At 42.0% G+C, this 19,848-nt stretch overlaps 1 protein-coding gene across 7 annotated transcripts in view; it reads left to right on the top strand.

Moving 5' to 3' along the window:
* Positions 1-7,800, top strand: part of isca1 (iron-sulfur cluster assembly 1) — a 39,339-nt gene extending 31,539 nt beyond the window's left edge. For all 7 annotated transcript variants that reach the window (XM_072281619.1, XM_072281620.1, XM_072281618.1 and 4 more), the window contains 3 exons: positions 935-1,036; positions 4,339-4,873; positions 7,546-7,800. In XM_072281619.1, coding sequence (XP_072137720.1) covers positions 935-1,036; positions 4,339-4,873; positions 7,546-7,748 — 840 coding nt within the window. In that variant the 3' untranslated portion in view covers positions 7,749-7,800. The remainder of the gene's footprint in view (positions 1-934; positions 1,037-4,338; positions 4,874-7,545) is intronic.
* The last annotated feature ends 12,048 nt before the right edge of the window (positions 7,801-19,848 follow it).

Genomic DNA, 19,848 nt, shown 5'->3' with positions numbered 1-19,848 from the left:
AGGTTATTACAACTGAAATTTATAGCTTACAAGCAGTTATTAATGTTCCACGTTTCTGGATAATTTCATATCATTTCATCATGGTTGATCTATTTCCCTCTCAGCCCCAATCTCCTGCCTTCTCTCCAAAACCGTTCATGCCCTGACTAATCAAGAACCTATTAACCTCTGTCTTAAATGTACCCAATGACTTGGTCTTCAAAGCTGCTTGTGGCAATGAATTCCACAGATTTACCACTCACTGGCTAAAGAAATTCCTCCTCATCTCTGTTCTAAATGGATGTCCCTTATTCTGAGGCTGTGTTCTCTAGTCTTAGACTACACCACTATGGGAAACATCCTCTCCACATCCACTCTATTGGGACCTTTCAATATTCAATAAGCTTCAACGAGATCCCACCCTCACTGAATTCCAGAGAGTACATGCCCACAGCCATCAAAGGTTCCTCACATGATAATCCTTTCAATCCTGGAATCATTTCATAAACCTTTTTTGAACCTTCTCCAATGTCAGCCCATCCTTTCTTAGATAAGGTGCCCAAAATTCCTCATAATACTCCAAGTGAAGCCCCACCAGTGCCTTTTAAGCCTCAAGTAATTCTCACTAACAGCGAGAATTTGTTATGTAATGTTAAAGTTACAACTATTTACATGTTAATCAGTTGCATTTTGTTAATTAATCCAAACTGTACAAATTCATATCATTTGAATTCTTTATTGGACATAGTTCTTTTTTCGTTATTTGCAGTTATCAATAAACAATGCTGCCAAATAAAAGGAAACTAAAGTCTCATTTTCATTTGTATTGCTAATAAAATAGTTATGTAGCAAATTACAGTAAATGTAAAATTTATAGTAATTCAATTATTAAAAGCAGTATTGCCTGTTAATTTTCATTATGTTGTACTAATTTTATATTGGTTGCTTGCTGAAGGAACGGCTAATTACTGAATACTTGGAGAACTTTGGAATGAAGGAAAATGAAGAGGAAGAAAGCAACAAAGAGAACACAGAAAATGAATATTCTTCGTTTAGGGTAAGTATCAAGGAAGGTGCCAAATTAATATATAATTAACTAATATTAAGTAACTTTTGACCCATTAATTTGTGTTTTGCATAATGTGTTATAATTTTGGCTTGGGCGCATATACCTGTGCCTCCATTTTATAGTTCTGTCTCAAACAGCAGCCTCACTTCAGTTCTACTGTTGTAGAGTGGGAAGTGGAAAATTCCCAGGGAAATCAGTTTCCCAGGAACTTTAAAAGAGAGCAATAACACAACACTAGATGTAAATAATGCATTCAGACAACAAATAGTTTACTTCCTTGTTGGATAAGACAGATGGAGTCATGAGAAAAGATAGTCACTCCATTTAGTTAATTGAAGGATTCCAACCTAGAAATGTATTACCTTGTTTAGAATTCCATTGCAGCATTTATATCTCCAATACGACAGATAAAACATGCACACTCATTGCAAATCAGAAGCCTGTGCCAGTATATTGGTGTAGTAAGTAACTGGTGCCCAGGCCCTATCACTGAAATAAGTATTCACCCCTTTTTTTTATCATCTCAAAATAAGAGATCCAGTGGGAGTCTGAAATCTCATTTGCAATAAATGACCATCCTGAATGAAAACTAGGTCTACCTGAGGCCTAATACACACCACTTAAAGTACAGTTCCAGCCATAACCCTCAAACATGAAGCACTAATGTAATAAACAAATGAAGGGAGACAACAACTCATTTACAAAAAAAATATAGCTACTAAAGTATGTGTCACAGAACATCTCATCAACAATTCCAGCAGTGAAATGAAGAAAAAAAAAATAATGCAAAGTTCAACTGAAATGCATTCTGAATGTAATTTATCATTTTGGAAGTAGTTTTTTTTTAAAGTGTGCCTCTCAATTAAGTAGGAATAAAAGTTTAAATGTTAGATTCTTCACACTGAATGTTCATGTATGTCTAACTTCAGTAGAACAATGAACTATCTGTACACATCAACAGGGTTTCTGCTGAAGTTGTAGTAATTGAGTAGGCCAAGCACTAAGGCAGTTCATGCTCCATACGAAATTCAACTGTACTAAAACACTATCTTATGAATAAGGACAATGAAATTTAACTGCAGGAAGCCTATGTAATGATTGATGTATTGGAGTACCACTAAACCATTTCCAGTGATAGAGCTCTCATGAAAAATAATTGCCTTAAGTATCTTCTTGGGAAGTTAATCAAAGAGACCTGGTACAAAGAAGTTTTTGAACATTGAATATTAAAACATTTCATTCTGTCAGCTTTTGACATTTTGGTAATATATGGACATAACTCCATAATTGTAAACTTAATAATGAAGCACGTTAAGATGAAGCATCTTTAGGCATTGGTAACTGGAGATGGGTGGTACTTTTGACAAGTTCAAGTTTAACAGAGAAAAACACAGTTTGAAGGATATTAGAGTTTTGTATAAGATGTAAACTGGATGTGGAAACATTAAATGAAATAATAACTGGTGATCTCCTCCAGAAATTTGTTTGTTTTTAAGTTTGGTACACTAGAACATAGCCGAAATCCCAAAATCATGTTTTGTTTTAAGGGGTGTCTATAAAATGACTAGAGAATTAGAATACAAATTACTATGTTTAGTTCTAAATAAAGATATAATCACAATGTATACTCAGTGGCCACTTCCTTATGTATACTTGTACACCTGCTTATTAATGCAAATATCTAATCAGCCAATCATGTGGCAGCAACTCAATGTAGGCATGGTCAAGAGGTTCAGTTGTTCAGACTAAACATCAGAATGGGGAAGACGTAAACACGAGGAATTCTGCAGATGCTGGAAATTCAAGCAACACACATCAAAGTTGCTGGTGAACGCAGCAGGCCAGGCAGCATCTCTAGGAAGAGGTACCGTCGATGTTTCAGGCCGAGACCCTTCGTCAGGACTAACTGAAGGAAGAGCTAGTAAGAGATTTGAAAGTGGGAGGGGGAGGGGGAGATCCAAAATGATAGGAGAAGACAGGAGGGGGAGGGATGGAGCCAAGAGCTGGACAGGTGATTGGCAAAAGGGATATGAGATGATCATGGGACAGGAGGCCCAGAGAGAAGGAAAAGGGGGAGGGGGGGAACCCAGAGGAATGTGATCCAAGTGACTTTGATCGTGGAATGATTGTTGGTGCCAGAGGGAGTGGTTTGAGCATCTCAGGAACTGCTGATCTCCTGGGATTTTCAGACAGAGCAGTCTCTAGAGTTTACAGAGGAAGGAGCGAAAATCAAAAATAACATTCAGTGAGCAGCAGTTCTGTGGGCAAATGCCTTGTTAATGAGAGAATGGGCAGATTGGAAGGTGACACTACAAATAACCACACGTTACATCAGTGGTGTGCACGTGTTGAACCTTGTAGTGGATGGGCTAGCAGCAGAAGACCGCAAACATACACCCGTACCTAATAAAGTGGCCACAGAGTGTATATGCCACTAAATAAATATCTAAAACTTCAGCAATACAGCAGGTCTTCCTTTAAGTTGTTATTTGTACTAGTCCTACCTGTATTTTAATGAAAGTCAAATTGATTTCACTTTGTTCTCAGGACATAATTAAATTTCTGGGCCAATGTTTTAACTTCCACCTTAATATGCCATCACCATGCCTATTGTTTTTGACTGCTTATATATCATCACAGTCAAATAATGTTTGTTTATTTTGCATCAACTAGAATTGATCCTGGCACTCAGTTTGTCCATAGACCATTCTGAGCAAACATCTTAAATGAGTTTTTATAAATCCAGGCTTAAAATATGGTCCACAGTCATAGAAGAAAAATGCCACCGATAGATATGAATGTGTCACATTACTACAGGTCACACAAGAAGTGAAGACGCTTTGTCTTTACCTTCATTTAAAGATCATCGAGTAAGTCATTGTTCTCACTAAACTGGACCGATAAAGTCCTGTTCAGTTGAAATACATTTAACTAAACTTTTATACTTTTGTTTATTTTGAAAACTTAATTACACAAAGTTTGACATTAAGCCAAAGGAGGTTTAAGGGCATACTAGAGTATGATGTAATTTATCAAATGGATTTAAGATGCAAATTGTAGAGCATGGGAACAAAATGTACAACATAGTATATTACTTAAATGCATATTTTTCAGAAACTTAAGCAGTTGGTGTGAAGTTTCTTATCTGTTGTAGTTGGATTTGTTGCTGGGTAAACTAAAATACAATAGTGTTTCTTTATGATACAACAGTTGTTAAAAATGACAATATCAGGAAAGTTGATCTCTTCAAGATTTCAGTTAATGGAAACCCAGTCTGTATTTGTCTTTAGGTGTCAGAGTTATTACTTGCCATTGAACGGTTAACTGCAGGACAACCAAAGCCTTACAGTGAACAGAAACGTGTAGAAAAAGTAACAAAAGGAGAAAAGGTCCTGCTACTCACGACAGAGAAACAAACTACCCATCAGAATCAACTTACCAAAGATGAAAAATCACTGGGAAACAGAACTATTGGAATTACTTCACCCAAAAGAACTATACTTATAAAGTGCCCTCCACGAAGCACTTTTGAATGCAACATGACCAGACTCAAAATGTATAAAAATCCACAGGCCACACAAAAACCCAAACTGCAATATGACTGGCTCACAAAACTTGATAACCAATTTGATCACGGGATTAAGCAATCAAAGAAAAAATCTATGGTACGTGAACACACGCCACAATCCCTCTCAATGCTATTTTCACAAAAAAAAATGAAGAAAAGAAGGGTATCACTTGACAAAACATATCCAGTTCGAAGCTCTGTATTAAACAGCAAATCATCTTCATTCTATCTACACAGTCAACGGTCAACACTAGCAGGTAAGCGTGGAGTTAGGATCATAGACTTACACAGTGTGGAAGCAGGCCCTCTGTCCAATTTGTCCAAGTAGGCTGACCAAGTTACCTACCTGAGCTAGTCCCATTTGCCTGCATTTGGCCCATATCCCTGTAAAATTTTTCTATCCACGTTCCTGTTGCAAAGGTCTTTTAAATGTCATTGTCAACCTCTGTCAATCACTTCTTCTTTCCACACACACACCACTCACTGTGTGAAAAAGTTGCCCTGAGATCCTCTTTAAATCTCTCCCATCTCACGATAAATCTATGCCTTATAGTTTCAGATTCCCCTATCCTAGGAAAAGGATTGTGAACCTATTTCCCTTATCTATACTCCCCATAGTTTTATAAACTGTAGATCTATCAGGCCACCATTGCTTACATGCTGGGGGGTGGGGGGGGGGGTGAAAAACAGCCTATTCTTATAATTTAAACCTTCCAGTCTAGCAAAGAACCTTGTGAATCTTTTCTGCAACCTTTCTAGCTAAATGACATCCTCCTTAAATCTAGATGACCAGAACTGCACACAGTAAGTGTGGTCTTACCTACCTCTCATGTAGTTGTAGCATTATGTACCAATTCTTGTACTCAGTGCCAAACACCTTTTTCAGCATCCTATTGATCTATGTTGCCATTTTCATGAAACTATGTATTTGCATTCCTAGGTCTCTCTGTTCTAAAATATTCTCCAGGTCTCTGCCATTTACTGCTTAAGTCCTGTCTTGCTTTAACTTCTCAAAATGCAACACTTTGCACTTGTCCAAGTTATATTCCACCTCCATTCTTTGGCTCAGTTTTCCAGATGATCCAAATCCTATTGTAATCATAGATGACCATTTCACTTTCCATTATACCACCAATTTTGTTGTCATCTGCAGACTTGCAAACCATGCCAACTACATTCTCATGTAAATCTTTAATATAGATGACAAACACCAGTGGACCCAGCACTGATCCCTGTTGTATAAGACACAGGCCTTCAATCTGAAAAACAACCCTCAAGCACTATCTGAGTCTTTCCACTAAACCAATTTTGTATTCAATTGGTAAGCTGATCCTGGATCCCACATTGTCTAACCTTTTGGACCAGCCTACCATGTGGGACCTTGTCAAACACAATGCCAAAGTCCATGTAGACAGTATCTAGTGCTTTGCCCTTGTCAATCCTCTTGGTCACCTCTTCAAAACTCAACCTAATTCATAAGATGATGACTTCCCACACACATGCCCAAGCTAACAATCACCTATCAGCCTTTGCCTTTCGAAATTCAGGTAGATCCCGCCTCTCAGAATTCTCTCTAGTAATTTTCCCATCCCTGATGGTAGTTTCCTGTTTGTCCCTGCAGCCCTCCTAAAATAAAAGCACAATACAGAGGATTGCAGTTAATTGGTACATTTTGCCCCAGCCAGCCAAAGTTTAATGGGAATATTTTAAAAGTATAAAAAAAGACAAACTACTGTTTAACTGAGTAACAAATTATGTATTTAAATGAAATACAGAACAAATTAGAACATTGACAATACCACTACAGTACTATAAAACTGTGTATTGGGTCCTGATATTTATCAATGGAGGAATTCATCCAGTGTAGGTTCCTGTGTTCTTTTGATTGAAGATAAATGAACAGAATCAGTACAGACATGAGGAATTCTGCAGATGCTGGAAATTCAAACAACACACATCAAAGTTGCTGGTGAATGCAGCAAGCCAGGCAGCACCTCTAGAGATGTTGCCTGGCCTGCTGCGTTCACCAGAATCAGTGCAGACACATACTGCAGATAATAAACTTCATACAATGCATCCTCTAAATGTTCAATTTCATTGTAATATTCAAGATGATTGTCGATACCTTCAAATTCTTCATAGTTCCTAACTTATTGAAGTAGTGAAATTGTTTCATTTTCACTGCTGGCTGTTTCTGGAATATCTAATACTGAATGCTTGAAAACGCAGTGAACAAAACAGTTTTGAATTGTCTTGCTGCTTATTTCTCATCAACTATCAGTGACATAACTCATTGTTTTTTGAACACAAATACTCGCAACTGACACTACTTAAAAAACTGTTCACTCCAAACACGGAGTAGTGCCTAACAGCCACACAAGTGCATGTAACTGATGCTAGTTAGAAACTGTTTGGCAACAGTCCCCTGATCCAAATAAGCAGCATGGAGTCCCAAATAAATGAAGGGAATCTCGATTATTTTCTTGATTAGTTTTTGTTAGAGATGTTCCAAATAAGCAGCTGTCTCAATTAACCAGAATCCACTGTAATATCTGCCCTCCATTCTTATGGCACCTCACCTGAGAAATATCTCTGGCAGGGTTCTAGTGATTCTTCTCCTACTTTCCCAAATGCCCTAGGACACATTTGGTCAGGCCTCAGGGATTTGTCCATCTTTATGCATTTCAAAAATACTAGCCTCTCATTGTTTGTAATGTGAATTCCTGAATGTCTCAGCTTTCATTTTGAAGTTTTAGTTTGGAGTTTGCAAATTGACTGACATAACTTCAATACAAGATTGGAGGGAACCTGGATACACAAAATTACTTTTCAGTTCATCTTTCAGCCAAATTATTCCACTCAATTGAGTGATTATAGAGGAGAAGCCCAGAGTCATTCCCTAAACTATGGTGTTTGCATTTACTTTCAGGAGCACCACGCCATGAACCATTTATTGATTTAGAAGATTTGCAGATGAAGCTATTCAAAAAATCTTTGAACAAAAGAGCTTCTGAAATGGTAGCAGAAAAACATAAATGTGTATTACAACCCATCCCAATAGGGAGACAGGATAAAGAAGCTCTTCCTGTTCCTTTGATTTGTAAAGGCAATAAATATATAGAAAAGTTCTAGAGTACACATTTCATCTGATCCCTTTCATTTTATTTGATCAAATAATAAACTATAGTTCTTTGAAAATCTGAATTGTCTGGTAAATTTCTTATTTTAAACCAAGGAACATTTCATACTGTTGTCTGTTGTACCATATTTCTGGGATACAGAGGTAGGAAGAAAGCACGGCAGCACCTCTACTTCATTAGGAGTTTATGAAGATTCAGCATGACATGTAAAACTTTGACAAACCTCTATAGATGTGTCGTGGAGAGTATATTGATTGGCTGCAACACACGTTTGTCTAATCCTAGGAAAAATACTGTGCATTCACCCTGTATATGCCTTTCATAATTTTATACACCTGTATGAGATCATCTCATTCTCCTATGCTTTAATGAGGAAGTTCCAACCTACACCAACCTCAGTTCTTCAACTTGGAAAGATAAAATTGGCCTAGGAGCTTACAATTTATCATTATCCAGTGATGCAAGTTGTCAGTATGGGGTCTATTTCAGCTGTAATGTTCAAAACTACAAATATTTCTATTTTCCTCCTTTAAAGCACTAATTTTAACTTAATTTTAACAACTTTACTGTGCAATCAGATGGAGTATATATAGGACCAGAAAAAAAACAGAATCTTTGCTTTGCTCCTTAAGTATCTTATAACAAAACTGTGGATTTAATGTTTTACACCACTCTCATCACTTTCATTGGCTCCTTGACACTAAAATTGAGTAAAACATCAATAATGCAGAAACAAAAAAAAATCTACAAATACTGGTTATCTTGGATAAAAGCATAAAATTTACCCATAGAAAGGATGTGTTTGCCATTGAGGAAGTGCAACAAAGATTCTCCAGACTAATTTCTGAAATGGTGAGATTGTCATATAAACAGAGATCTCTTGAATCATACAATTTTCTGTAGGGCTGAATAGACTGGATGCAGGATGTTTCCATTGTGTGAGGCATATAGAATTACGGGGTCACACTCTCAGGATATGAGTGAGGTATTTAGAACTGAGATAAAGACAAAATGCTTCACTGAGAGGGTGGTAAGCCTGTGGATTTCTCTGCTACTGGTGGATATCAATTTATAGGATACATATATATAGATTTCCAAGCACAAAAATCATTAAGGGGTATGGGAAGAGCACAGGACTATACTGCTGAGATAGAGGATCAGGCCTGGTGGTACTTAATGGCAGATTAGGCTCAATGAGTGAACAGTTTACAATGATTTCCTTTTGTTTTCATTATTTTGTTCAAATATTTGCTCTTCAGTGATCAAGGAGTGGCAGTTTAATTAAAAATACATGTTTAATACAGCTTAAACAAGAAAGCAGCTGATTGGGCAGTCGAGGTCAGGTGACCAAACATCTTGAAAAGCTCAAACAGATAAATCGAGGGATAGCTCAAGCGAAGCAGTCAGTGGAAAGCGGCCAGAGTGTGAGTGGGCCAGTGAAGGAGTGGAGCTTTGAGGCTTTGACTCAAGAGATTCTGGCAGTTTTGGCAGTTGGTCTGTGCAATAAAGTCAATCAAGATTTGAATAGATCAGCAGTAAGCCGTTAATTAGACAATCAAGATTTGAATAGCTCAGACTCAGCAGAAAGCAGCTGATTGGGCAGTCGAGGTCAGGTGACCAAACATTTTGAAAAGCTCAAACAGATAAATAGAGGGATAGCTCAAGCGAAGTGGCCAGTGAGTGAGTGGGCCAGTGAAGGAGTGGAGCCTTGAGGCTTTGACTCAAGAGTCTTCGATGAGAAGAGGTGGAGGACAAGCTAGCTCGCAGTTAGTCTTTACAATGCCTCCTGAGTTGGTGATGTGCCTCTCACGTGAGATGTGGCAGTCTTGGGGGAACTCCCCTCTCCTGCAGAGTCACATCTGCCAGAAGTGCATGTGGCTGGGCCATCTGGAAGACCGTGTAAGGAATCGGGAGCAGCAGCTGAATGACCTTTGACTCATAAGGGAGAATGAGGCAGTCATAGATGAGAGCTACAGGGAGGTAGTCACACCTAGGCTGTCGGAAACAGGTCGTTGGGTGACAGTCAGAGGGGGGAAAGCAAAGGTGTGCAGACAGGTAGTGCAGAGCACCCCTGTAGCCATTCCCCTGAATAATAAGTTTACCGTCCTGGATACTGTCGGCGGGGACACGGTGTGAGCCACAGTGGCAGGGCCTCTGGCACTGAGTCTGACCCTGTGGTGCAGAAGGGTGGGATGGAGAAGAGGAGAGCTGTCGTCATTGGAGACTCTATAGTCAGGGGAGCAGACAGGAGATTTTGTGGACGTGAGAAGGACACCCGCATGGTTTGTTGCCTCCCGGGTGCCAGGATCCGGGATGTCTCTGACCGGGTGCACGACATCCTGGTACGAGAGGGAAAGCAACCAGAAGTCGTGATACATGTTGGGACCAACGACATAGGCAGCAAGAGGGATGAGGTCCTGAAGTGTGAGTTTTGGGAATTAGGCAGAAGGCTGAAGAATAAGACCTCAAGGGTGGTGTTCTCAGGATTGCTGCCAGTGCTACGTGACAGAGATGGTAAGAATTGGAGGAGATGGCAATTGAATGCATGGCTGAGGAGTTGGTGCAGGGAGCAGGGTTTTAGATTTTTAGATCATTGGGATCTCTTCTGGGGAAGGTGGGACCTGTACAGATTGGATGGGTTGCACCTGAACTCGAGGGGGAGCAATATCCTTGCAGGTAGGTTTGCTAGCATGGTTCTGGAGGGTTTAAACTAATTTGCGAGGGGGATGGGACCCAGAGCGATAGAGCAGTGAAAAAAGTGCATGGAGTAAAGCCAGATCTAACATACAGAGAGGCTTTGAGGAAAGAGAAGCAGAATAAATGGTGTAAAGACAGTAAGGTAGAAGGGCTGAAATGTGTGTACCTCAATGCAAGAAGCATCAGGAACAAAGGTGATGAACTGAGAGCTTGGATACATACATGGAATTATGATGTAGTGGCCATTACAGAGACTTGGCTGGCACCAGGGCAGGAATGGATTCTCAATATTCCTGGATTTCAGTGCTTTAAAAGGGATAGAGAGGGCGGAAAAAGGGAAGGAGGGGTGGCATTACTGGTCAGGGATACTATTACAGCTACAGAAAGGGTGGATAATGTAGCGGGATCCTCTTTTGAGTCAATATGGGTGGAAGTCAGGAACAGGAAGGGAGCAGTTACTCTACTGGGGGTATTCTATAGGCCCCCTGGTAGCAGCAGAGATACAGAGGAGCAGATTGGGAGGCAGATTTTGGAAAGGTGCAAAAATAACAGGGTTGTTATCATGGGTGACTTTAACTTCCCTAATATTGATTGGCACCTGATTAGTTCCAAGGGTTTAGATGGGGCAGAATTTGTTAAGTGTGTCCAGGATGGATTCCTGTCACAGTATGTGGACAGGCTGACAGGGGGAATGCCATACTAGATCTAGTACTAGGGAATGAACCGGGTCAGGTCACAGATCTCTCAGTGGGTGAGCATCTGGGGGACAGTGATCACCGCTCCCTGGCCTTTATAATTATCATGGAAAAGGATAGAATCAAAGAGGACAGGAAAATTTTTAATTGGGAAAAGGCAAATTATGAGGCTATAAGGCTAGAACTTGTGGGTGTGAATTGGGATGATGTTTTTGCAGGGAAATGTACTATGGACATGTGGTCGATGTTTAGAGATCTCTTGCGGGATGTAAGGGATAAATTTGTCCCGGTGAGGAAGATAAAGAATGGTAGGGTGAAGGAACCATGGGTGACAAGTGAGGTGGAAAATCTAGTCAGGAGGAAGAAGGCAGCATACCTGAGGTTTAGGAAGCAAGGATCAGATGGGTCTATTGAGGAATATAGGGAAGCAAGAAAGGAGCTTAAGAAGGGGGCATGAGAAGGCTTTGGCGAGGAGGGTAAAGAAAAACCCCAAGGCATTCTCCAATTATGTGAAGAAAAAAAGGATGACAGGAGTGAAGGTAGGACCGATTAGAGATAAAGGTAGGAAGATGTGCCTGGAGGCTGTGGAAGTGAGCGAGGTCCTCAATGAATACTTCTCTTCAGTATTCACCGATGAGAGGGAACTTGATGATGGTGAGGACAATATGAGTGAGGTTGATGTTCTGGAGCACGCTGATATTAAGGGAGAGGAGGTGTTGGAGTTGTTAAAATACATTAGGACAGATAAGTCCCCGGGGCCTGACGGAATATTCCCCAGGCTGCTCCACGAGGCGAGGGGAGAGATTGCTGAGCCTCTGGCTAGGATCTTTATGTCCTCGTTGTCAACGGGAATGGTACCGGAGGATTGGAGAGAGGCGAATGTTGTTCAAAAAAGGTAGTAGGGATAGTCCGGGTAATTATAGACCAGTGAGCCTTACGTCTGTGGTGGGAAAGCTGTTGGAAAAGATTCTTAGAGATAGGATCTATAGACATTTAGAGAATCATGGTCTGATCAGGGACAGTCAGCATAGCTTTGTGAAGGGCAGATCGTGTCTAACAAGCCTGATAGAGTTCTTTGAGGAGGTGACCAGGCATATAGATGACGGTAGTGCAGTGGATGTGATCTATATGGATTTTAGTAAGGCATTTGACAAGGTTCCACACGGTAGGCTTATTCAGAAAGTTAGAAGGCATGGGATCCAGGGAGGTTTGACCAGGTGGATTCAGAATTGGCTTGCCTGCAGAAGGCAGAGGGTGGTGGTGGAGGGAGTACATTCAGATTGGAGGATTGTGACTAGTGGTGTCCCACAAGGATCTGTTTTGGGACCTCTACTTTTCGTGATTTTTATTAACAACCTGGATGTGGGGGTAGAAGGGTGGGTTGGCAAGTTTGCAGACGACACAAAGGTTGGTTGTGTTGTAGATAGTGTAGAGGATTGTCAAAGATTGCAGAGAGACATTGATAGGATGCAGAAGTGGGCTGAGAAGTGGCAGATGGAGTTCAACCCGGAGAAGTGTGGGGTGGTACACTTTGGAAGGACAAACTCCAAAGTACAAAGTAAATGGCAGGATACTTGGTAGTGTGGAGGAGCAGAGGGACCTCGAGGTACATGTCCACAGATCCCTGAAAGTTGCCTCACAGGTGGATAGGGTAGTTAAGAAAGCTTATGGGGTGTCAGCTTTCATAAGTCGAGGGATAGAGTTTAAGAGTCGCGATGTAATGATGCAGCTCTATAAAACTCTGGTTAGGCCCCACTTGGAGTATTGTGTCCAGTTCTGGTCACCTCAGTATAGGAAGGATGTGGAAGCATTGGAAAGGATACAGAGGAGATTTACCAGGATGCTGCCTGGTTTAGAAAGTATGCATTATGATCAGAGATTAAGGGAGCTAGGGCTTTACTCTTTGGAGAGAAGGAGGATGAGAGGAGACATGATAGAGGTGTACAAGATAATAAGAGGAATAGATAGAGTGGATAGCCAGCGCCTCTTCCCTAGGGCACCAGTGCTCAATACAAGAGGACATGGCTTTAAGGTAAGGGGTGGGAAGTTCAAGGGGGATATTAGAGGAAGGCTTTTTACTCAGAGAGTGGTTGGTGCGTGGAATGCACTGCCTGAGTCAGTGGTGGAGGCAGATACACTAGTGAAGTTTAAGAGACTACTAGACAGGTATATGGAGGAATCTAAGATGGGGGCTTATATGGGAGGCAGGGTTTGAGGGTCGGCACAACATTGTGGGCCGATGGGCCTGTACTGTGCTGTACTATTCTATGTTCTATAATAGCTTTTCATGTGATTGTCCATTTCTATGAATGGTTGAAACCAACTTGTCCTTTATATAGAATTGTGATATTGCTTATGATATTAATTTCACCAGAACCAAATGTCATAAATTTTCCTAACGTACAAATCTGAAACAATTCATTTTACAATGCACTCTACTGCATTTTCAATTATTATTAATTTTACTTGATTTGTTTAAAAAAACCTATCTAAAATTTTCTCATTGAAATCAAAGTAAAAACAATGAGTGGGAAATTCAACAGTACCCAAATTGCGTGCGTGTGTGTGTGTGTGTGTTTATTATTTACAATGCATTGCTTTTTTTTTAAATATACAGTCATTCTGGGCTCCACTGAAAAGCTAGCTACAACTGACTTTGACAAGATGATGGTGTGCTGAAACATTCTTCTAGTGAAAGTACTCTCACAGTGCCTTTAAGTAAAATGTTTTTAGATTTAGAGCCAGCATGATGAAGAATTGGTGATATATTTCCAAATTGATTTGGAAGGGATTCTGCATTGGACTATGAATTTCATGGATCTGCAGTACAAGGCTCCTGAAGTATCTGAAGTATTACCTTCCATTTTCGTATTAGACATCCATGAGTGCAGCTAATATGGTTTGTGGATATGACAATGTGTCACTTTTGATTTTGAAAAAACACGGACATGGTGTTGCCCACACAATATGCTTACAGTGAGATGTTCAATCAACATATGATAATCAAGAAATTTTGGACACTATACACAGCAAGTGGAACATGGGCTGGAATTGGAAATTATAACAACATTTAAACATTTTCAATTACTGTGTAGATGACAGCAATTTGCAATTGAGATAAAAGACAAAGTGCGCTTAGTCACTGAGTTATTTTACTTGTCAAGCCCAGCATTGATATTTCCTATGTGTTAATATTTGGCATGAAAGCTCCTCAATTACCTAGATTGCTGACTCTGGGAGTACTCAAATGAGGTCTTTCAGTTTTACCTTCTTCAGCTCACCTGGTTAGACTTAGCTTCCTGAAAACAGAGTTTAGGAAACTGATGAGAATTAGTCATCAGTGAAATGAGCAATATGTTTACGTGCTATAGGAAATATCATTTCTATCCTTTGAAATTCCTTCCTCAGAGGAGCATAGTTTTCCAGCGTAAAGACAGCTTAAACGTTTATTTAAATTACCTCAGAAAACGACTCCAAATAGACATCAAAATATTTCTTATTTTAATAATTTTGATATTTCATACTGTATTAATTTGTGCTTTTTATTTATTAGCTTGGTGGCCGTGGGAATTCTGAGTCCAATTAATTTGATAATATTGTACTACTGCTACTACGTCGACTCAGGCCCAGGGGGCCAGCGTCGGGCACGATGACAGACTCTCCACTTCTCCCTCTCCCTCATCAGTGTGTTCAGTTCATCTACATTAGCTGCACCACTGTCTTCTAGGAGTGTGTTGACCATAGTCTTGGGAGGGCACCCAGGGTTCATCCTCCCGTGCTTGGGCTCCCATATGATGACTAGGCTGGCAGGTAGCTCGGGGTGGCGTAGACAGTGCTCCGCTAGTTGCAGTCTTCTCGCCTCGATTTTAGTGGTGAGCATCGGTAGGTTGTTATAGAACTCAACGTTCGTCATGTGCTGCTGCCAACTCACGTCAAGAGCCATCCTGAGCATTTGCGTATAGCAACCATTTAGTTACTTTCGCAACATCTTGGTGAGTGTCCACGTCTCGCATCCTTACGTGAGAATGGACTCTATGACTGCTATGAAAACCCTCTTTTTAAGCCCTCTGGTCAGGTTCGACTTCCAGATTTCCTTCATGTCGTTCATAGTCCTCCACGCCAGCGCCTTCCGTATCTTTATGTCCCTCCGAACTCATCATTCTTGACCCGAGGTACTTGTAGTCAAAGACTTTCTTAAGGGTATCATTCTGTACGGTCTTGAGAGTACCTTCGTCGCAGTTAAACGCCATGTAGTCTGTCCTTTTAGCGCTTAGGTGAAGTCCAACTTTATTGCACTCAATTTCCACTTTTGACAGTAGCTGACAATATTGTAACCATATTGTAACACGCTGTAAGGTTTCACTGCTAATGTACTGGCTTCTCTGTAATGTTCCACTGCTGAGGTAATGGTTTCTCTGTAGCAGGAATGTTTGGGTTATGACTAGAGATAACGGGGCATGCTAGCCAATGAGCAGGATGTTGTTCTTTTTTGTGCGTCTGGGAGCCGGGAATTTGCGGGTCTTTTGCCGGGGAGATGAGGAGGGAAGATGCGAATGGAGAGAGTTGGTAGACCTTGGACGGAGTGGACCTGGAGCAGGGTCCAAAGTTCAGTGAAGATCATAGGAGGTTGATGGTGGACAAACGGCCTTATCAGTGAGTTCTAACATTCCAAAATAGACTGTTTCATGAGAGTGGGCCCTTTTCCTTTTTTGTTTTCTTTACTAACCATATACAGATTTCCCCCGCTATCCCAAGGTAGGGAGTTCCTATGAAACCGTTCGTAGGCCGAAATGGTGTAAAGTGAAGAAGCAATTACCACTAATTTATATGGGAAAAATTTTTGAGCGTTCCCAGACCCAAAAAAAAACCTACCAAATCATACCAAAGAGCACAGAAAACCTAAAATAACACTAATATATAGTAAAGGCAGGAATGACAATGATAAGTACACAGCCTGTTTAAAGTAGAAATAATGTATGTACAGTGTAGTTTCACTTACCAGAATCGGGAAGATTGAGCCAAAACCAATTTGTAGAAAAAAATTGACAGGTACATGCATGTGCACACACCTGCCCGCGCAAGGCTTCATGGTCATGGTAGTCTTCCTTGGGGTCAACACAAGTTTAAAGCGGGCGTCTTTTTTTGTAAAAGCGAAAATTCTCTTTTGGTTAGCAAAAACAGGTACTTATGTAGGTCTTTCGTAAAAACGAAATGTTGTAAAGCGAATGTTCGGAAAGCGGGGGACACCTGTATTCAAATTAAGAATGATAAAGCTCAGTTGCTTAATTGCATATTGTGTACTGTTTGTTATTTCGTGGTACTGATTTATAACAGGGAACACGTCGCACAGCATCCACCCAAACAAGATTTTTTAACTTTGGCCGGGCCAGGGCTATCATCCCGTATATTAACCTGCTAGCCGAAGTGAGAATTACAATTGTGGGGGCTCATCTGGGATTGATTCTGTTGGATGCTGTGTGATTACCCTGAGCATTGAACCAGTGGGGTAGATATTTGTACTCCGGATGAATTGTTAATTTGCCTGTTAAGTACTGTTAAAGTTGTGTTTGTGGGCGGAGGTTTGATATATAGCGGGCGCATCTCTTGTTTTAATGCAGATTAGCACTGATGTAGGGTAGCTGGGGGCGGAGATTTCAAAGATAGGATTCTATCGTTTCTGGGGAGTGAGGGGAAGGAGTGGTTGGATATGAATTGTCTAATTAGTCCACGCCCCCCAGGGCAGAATGAGAATTCTGAGTTAGTATCTGCCCTTACCTCTCTGGTGAATAAATGGAAAAATCAGGTTCAAAGACCCTGCAATGGCATGCTCTGCCTATTCTCTGGAATAATGCCCACCCATAAAGGGGAGGAGGAGTATGAGACTTGGGCAGAGCGGACCTCTCTGTTGTCAGATGAGTGGCAGTGCTCTGATGATGTAAAATGACAGAGATTGATTGAAAGTTTGAATGGGCGGGCCACTGACATTGTGAAAGCCGTCAGCAACCATGAGCAATTAACTGCGAGCACTGGAAAGCTCTTTTGGCCTGACAGGAAGCTAAATGGAGCTCATGGTGGGGTTTCAGAACATGTATCAGGAGAAGGGGGAGAAACTTTCAGCTTTTATTTTTCGGCTAGAGAGGCAGCTAAATTGCTTGCAGCACAGAGGGGTCATTCAGGCAGCTGAGGTGGATCAGTTAAGAATGGACCAGATAGCCAGGGGCGCCCAGTCCCATGACCTGATTGCTTGGAGTTTCCAACAATTTTGTAAGACACGCTTCCCTCCATCTTTTGTTGAGCTGATCAGAGAGGTACGGGAAGAGGAGAACACATTAGAGGCACAGGAGGGCTCCGTCTGCAGGTTACAGTCCTTGGTGTAGTGGTCCCCTGCGGTGAAGTAACCACAGACAACCTACCCCGGGGAGCGGTAGAGGAGATTGTGGCAGAGTTGAGAATGGAGGTATGTTGGTTGTTATCAGCAGGTGAGACCCCCCCCCCCCACATATGATGGAGCTGATGGCGGGGGGGGGGCAGATCCCCCAAGGGGACGAACAATGCGGAGGACTGCTGGCAGCAGGTGTCACGCCAGATGGAGAGTGAGCCCTGGGTACCTAAGCAGAGAAAGTCATTGGGAAAACTTAGAGGAAACTCAGTGAGGGAACGGCCTGGTATCTCTGGGGGAACACGTTCCCAGCAATATTCCCCGAAAGCAAAAGGCCCAATCCCTGAAGGCTTAGTGGGACCATGCTCCAGTGTGTCACTACGAATAGAGGGTAGTTATGCCAAAGCTATACTTGACACCGTGTCGCAGGTCACATTGTTGTACCGTTCGATTTATAACTGGTATCTGAAGCATTTACCCTTAACCCCATTCGGGGCACTGGAGATCTGGGGGCATTGTGCTAGTGATTATCTGTACAACGGTTATTTGTCAGTGAAGTTGGAGTTCTTGGAGGCTGATGTGGGAGTGTCTGAGGCCCTTGATACATTAGTGCTGGTTTGTCTGGACCCTGTTGAGAAGGGCAGCGTTTCAATCCTGGTAGGGACCAACACCCCTCTTGTGAGGAGGCTTATGGGGGCCTGCAAGGAGAAGGCTGGCGAGAGCTTTCTGAGAACATTGTCCGTTCACCCAGTGTTTCAAGCTGCTTTTGAGGAAGTGCGTGACTGCACTAAGTTGGATACCGAATTTAGACGAAGAACTGTGTGGTTCACCCAGTCGAAGCCAATGGTAGTATGGCCCAGGGAAGTAGTGAGAGTGATGGGGACCCCCAAATTTCCCGGAGTGCCTGTGGGCGAGGCCCTCTTACTGGACGCTCTGGAAGACCACGAGGGGGAGTCAGGATTTCCTGCTGGGGTACTGGTGAGGTCTGAATTGCAGAAGCCCTCGGTTTTACAGGCAAGCAGGATGATAGTGATTGTTAGGAACACTATGAAGATGGAAGTCGCCTTCAAGTGAGGGATGGTCTGGCGCATTTGTTCCTGGTGACGGTAATGTCTCGTGTCCCTGTGAGACAAGCCAGGGAGAAACTATTGGAAAAGGGGGGGAAGTTGACCGCTGAGTCATTCAACTTCAAGGACTCCCCAGATCCTGCGGGTTGGAAGAGGAGGTTGGTCGAGAAGATGTTGAAGCTAGAAGGTATCTTTTCCACTGATGAGTTTGATGTGGGTTTTTTCAAGAGCACGCGTCACACTATCCGGATGACTGAGGATACCCCGTTCAGAGAAATGTCGCGGCGACTGGCCCCTGCAGAGACAGAGGACGCTTGGCAGCATTTGTGTAAGTTGAAGGAAGCTGGGATCATTCACTGAGTCCCAAAGTCCCTGGGACAAGAGGGGCAGGTAGATTCAGAGCCCAACTTGGAACCTACACCTATTAAGAGGACTCTGCGGAAAAACTGCAGGGCCCACAGCAGACGAGCATAGGCCAGCCCTCACCCCTGAGAGGGATACTGATTCAGAGAATGAGGACCTGGATGTGTGGTATATGCCGCCTTTCGCTAACTCCCAATTGATTGAGGAAGAGACTACTGGCCCTTCTCCCACTGAGTCAGGTGAAGTGGGGAGGGCTATCTATGGGCAGTGGGACTCTGCAGGGGAGGAAGTGGGGCCTGGCCACGGGACGGAGTTGCAGGTGGGCACCAGTGATAGATCGGGGGAGGCCTTGCCAGGTAGACCGGAAGCATCCCCAGTAGTGTCAGAACCTGAAGAGTTAGGTGAGGGGGTGTGGAAGTCTCAGAGAATTCGGAGACCACCAGATAGGCTGGCTTACGTAGCACCAGGGGAGCAGAGTGTGACCTGTACCATTTTGGGGAGCTATGTCACTGCCTTTTGACTAGAGATAACGGGGCATGCTAGCCAATGAGCAGGATGTTGTTCTTTCTTGTGTGTCTGGAAGCCAGGAATCCAGCACCAATGATTATCAGAGAATTGTATATCCACTCTATGGTAGGCTTTGCTAATCTCAAAATCTGGACCCTTTGTAAATGGTGGAAGCCAGACATTAGTTCCAGCACTGATTGTCTAAAAAATAATTCTGGAATCTGTAATGAAGGATATGACAATAGAACATGTTGGAATGAATAATAGGATATGGCAGAATCAACATGGATTTATGATAGAAAACTTGTATATTTTATTGAGGGTCTGAGGGCTTGACTGGTAAATTAAATGAATAGGGATAAATATATTTAGTTTACTTGGCTT

The sequence above is a fragment of the Mobula birostris genome, chromosome 17, assembly GCF_030028105.1.
Source record: "Mobula birostris isolate sMobBir1 chromosome 17, sMobBir1.hap1, whole genome shotgun sequence".
NCBI classification, from domain to species: domain Eukaryota; kingdom Metazoa; phylum Chordata; class Chondrichthyes; order Myliobatiformes; family Myliobatidae; genus Mobula; species Mobula birostris.
This window is presented reverse-complemented; position numbering and strand designations above follow the sequence as displayed.